Here is a 4,041-nt window from a genome sequence, read left to right as displayed (position 1 = left end):
CCTATTGTCAATTTAAAAAACTAAGGTGGTGGGGCGATTCTCAGAATTGCCCCGCCACCACCCTGCCACAGTGGCGGGGCGATTCTCAGAATCGCCCCACCACCTTAGTTTTTTAAATTGACAACAGGATTATCCATTAATTCAATGTGCAGTTCAGAATCCATTTCCTAATACCTAATTCCATTTACAAGTTTGACATGGAATTGAATGACTTTTTTTAATGCTCTGAGATTGCATCTGGATTGGGCTAGGCACTTGCAAGTTCCAGCTTCGAGGTTCGATCTCTTTGGAGGCTCTGAAACTCTGAAAAACCTTCGAAGTTCTAGCTTGAATCTCGTCCCAGATCTCAGTTAAAATGGTGGACGTATTCAGCGGCGATGAGACTGCTCCATTCTTCGGCTTCCTTGGGGCCGCCACAGCGCTCGTGTTCTCCTGCATGGGAGCTGCATATGGAACTGCGAAGAGTGGCGTGGGCGTGGCCTCCATGGGTGTGATGAGGCCGGAGCTTGTGATGAAATCGATTGTTCCAGTCGTCATGGCTGGAGTGTTGGGTATTTATGGTTTGATTATTGCTGTGATTATCAGCACAAGAATTAACCCCAAGGCAAAGTCCTATTATCTATTTGATGGTTACGCGCATCTGTCATCGGGACTGGCTTGCGGGCTCTCGGGTCTTGCTGCGGGAATGGCTATTGGTATTGTTGGTGATGCCGGTGTCAGAGCAAATGCACAGCAGCCAAAGCTCTTTGTTGGTATGATCCTCATATTGATCTTTGCAGAAGCACTTGCACTCTACGGCCTTATAGTTGGTATTATAGCTGGCCAGTCACGAGCAGATTAAAGAAGTTGCAGTTGGTCTTCTGTTTACTTGGTTCATTTGTCAGTTTTTTAGCAAGACTGCTGTCTTCTGCAGTGGAAATGTGATTGTTGTTTCCAGTAGGAGATAATATTTTGCTCAAGATTCATTATTATTCTCTTGGTTTGGAATTTTAGACTTAAGAATTTAGTGATCAATTTGAAAGCTCATTACAATGTGGAAATTGAACCAGTTAACAAGTGCACGTTACTGCTGGTGTCATTTGGCACGTTATGAATTTGAAATCAAATCGTATGGAATTGAATGACCAAAGCTAATACGTAACAATCATGGGCCTGTTGTGGGAAAGGGTGACTGAGGTGGATATTTTGTAGTGTGTGCCTTTAAATTTGAGGCAGAAATGGTATCATATCAATAATATTGGGGAAATGCCATGGAATTTTTAAGCATAAAGTTGAGGCAGAAATGGTATCACAGTAATAATATTCGGGAAATGACATGGCAGTATGTGGCCGACAGTTTGATTGTTTGTGGATATAATTGTTTTTATGTTGTTTTCATATTAATACTGACAATGATGTTCAATGAGAAAAGAGATGAGGTGTGATACATCTTACGGTGTGTCCGTTCAGCAAGATAAGACTCCCGCAGATCTTGTACATATTCTTCTCACAATTCACCACTTGTTGTAGGTACTTCCGCCAAGTTTTTCTTTACGGAAACTGCGAATGAATATTAAGCGGAAGTCAATTTAGAAAACTAAGTAATATATCTTTTACATTGAATTAATGGATAATCCTGTCGTCAATTTAAAAAACTAAGTAATATATCTTTTACTGACCGATTTTCCTCACTCTGATAAATATTTGATTTAGGATCAAACATAATATGATATAATTATATAACTGAATAATAAGAAAATAATCAAATTAATGACTAAATAATAGATATAAGATAAAATTAGTGACTAAATGTCATATATAAGATAGTTGCTAATAAGGTGTGTTGTGAAGTCATTAGGGTTAGAGTCATATTCATTTTGGTCACGGTATTGATGGGCTTAGCCTCTCCGGCACCAGCACTAACATCGCCCCCTGTTGCAATAACACCAAAGGTGACCCCAATTCAATTCCCAGTAGTGCCATCACCACAGATCTTTCGCAGGGCTAGGATTTCTCCGCTTAATATCGTATTAGATGCCCAGTAAGCATTTTTTGGGGCGATTCGTAGCAGATGGGGTGATTCTGAGAATCACCAGGTGGTGGGGCGATTCGTAGCAGATGGGGCGATTCTGAGAATCGCCAAGTGGTGGGGCGATTCTGAGAATCACCCTGCCACCACCGTGCCACCAGTGGTGGTGGTGGGGCGGTGGTGGGGCGATTCTCAGAATCGCCCCACCACCCGGCGATTCTCAGAATCACCCCATCTGCTACGAATCGCCCCAAACAATGCTTACTGGGCATCCAATACGATATTAAGCGGATTTAAGAGGGAATTTTGATGTTAATTAATTTTGGCAGGAACAAACAAAATAGTTTTTTAGTAAAAGTTCAGTTTTGATCTGGAGTGAAGAGCAGATTGCTCCAATGCGGGAGGCATTCAGCCTATTTGACACCGACTGTGACGGGTACATTACGGCGGCCGAACTAGGAACCGTGATGCAATCCCTGGGGGAGAATCCCACTCAGGCAGAGCTTAAAGAGATCATTAAACGTGAAGAGATCAGTGGCACCATCGACTTCCCTCGCTTCGTGGACGTGATGAAACAGAACTTGAAGGGAGGGAGCTTCCATGTTCAACTCAGGGATGCCTTTAAAGCCCTCGATAAAGAGGGTACCAACAAGATTTCTGCCAGGGAAATCCGTCATATTCTTACCAGCGCCGGGGAGAAGCTGGAGCCGTCAGAATTTGATGAGTGTATTCGAGAAATTAAGGTCGATTCTGATGGAAACATCTGCTACGAGATTGAGTTTTAAACAAAAAAATATATTTTGGTTTTACATTTGATTAATAATCAAAGTAGTCAGACCTGGATTTTGGGATCTTTGTAAAATATTCTTATATGTTATGTTATATAAAAAATAAACATGGGGAAAATTGATACATAAATTATAAATTTTGAAGTAAACAACTTTTGATAGATTGAACATGATATATGACTTGAGTTTAAAAATTTTGAAACTTCTTGATAGATTAAACATAATGGATGACACAACTTTTTGATAAATTGATCATAATAGATGACTTTAATTTGAGCAATTATGTTCTGATGAGATAAAATAGTTTATATTTTTCATTTGCAAATCTGTAATTTGCAATTTGCAATTCTTCGTTGATTGCATAAAATAGTTTGCATTTTTCATTTGCAAATATGTAAATAATCACAAACGGATTCCCTGATCTCTTTGGCTAAGCACATTGTTATAAACCAAATCAAGTCCAAACGTACTCAAGCAATGTTTGGTAAATGAAGGCAACCAAGTGCTTCAAGACTTGAGATATAGGGTGAGGGTTTTCAACTATTTTAGTTAATGACTTGAAGTTGGAATGTGATCAGGCTATGCCAGTTAGGGTTTGTTAGGTTGAGTCAACAACTCACTTAATTCATTTTGTTTAAGGTCTGTTAGGCTCATTTTGTTTGAATGCATGAGGTTAAAACAGTTGTTTTTGGGAGATTTGGGATCGTTTTGACTAGATTGGTGTTAATAAATAAAAATTTCAATAATTTCTAATAAATTGATATGGTTTAATTCCACACATCATTATTAAATTGATAAATAGACAAATCACTTGGTGGAAATAAAAAAGTTTTTCGAAGAAGCTTATCTTTTATCTCTTTGCATAGATAAGATTTGTTTTCGCTGATAATTCTGTTGAGGTGAATTGATTACAAGGGAAACAAGTGTGTAAGCAAGTCTTAATCATATAAATGAATTTCACATGTAGACTTGAACATATATAATTTTGATTTTTTTTAATAAATATAAAATTAATTGTGTTTGGATGAATTATAGTGTTTTTTTCTTCACTTGATTAACATTGGTAGTGGATGATATGTAGTGAGTTATTTTTATATATTACAATTCACCATTATTAAATTAGTTAAGTTTGTTTTATTAATTTTGAAAATTGGTATAAAATTGATATAAAATGTTTTAAAGTGATTTCATGTTTGTGAAAATATTGAATTTTGATAAAAATGAATGTTGAGTAGAATGATAAAT

The 4,041-nt window shown here is 37.5% G+C and overlaps 1 protein-coding gene and 1 pseudogene across 1 annotated transcript; both read left to right on the top strand.

Annotated features, from left to right (window-relative positions):
* The first annotated feature begins 219 nt into the window (after positions 1-219).
* LOC149200127 (V-type proton ATPase 16 kDa proteolipid subunit pseudogene) lies at positions 220-1,090 on the top strand (annotated as a pseudogene).
* Positions 1,091-1,401: 311 nt separating this feature from the next.
* Positions 1,402-2,793, top strand: LOC149200126 (putative calcium-binding protein CML7). The gene is made up of 2 exons (XM_089399524.1): positions 1,402-1,418; positions 2,385-2,793. The coding sequence occupies exons 1-2, from the start codon at positions 1,402-1,404 to the stop codon at positions 2,791-2,793; spliced, it is 426 nt and encodes a 141-aa protein (XP_089255650.1).
* The last annotated feature ends 1,248 nt before the right edge of the window (positions 2,794-4,041 follow it).

The sequence above is a fragment of the Pinus tabuliformis genome, chromosome 2_1 (genome assembly GCF_031772625.1).
Source record: "Pinus tabuliformis cultivar Carrire ecotype Pingquan chromosome 2_1, CPIR1, whole genome shotgun sequence".
NCBI lineage: Eukaryota > Viridiplantae > Streptophyta > Pinopsida > Pinales > Pinaceae > Pinus > Pinus tabuliformis.
The sequence above is the reverse complement of the archived record's forward strand: the minus strand, read 5'-3'. Positions and strand labels throughout refer to the sequence as shown.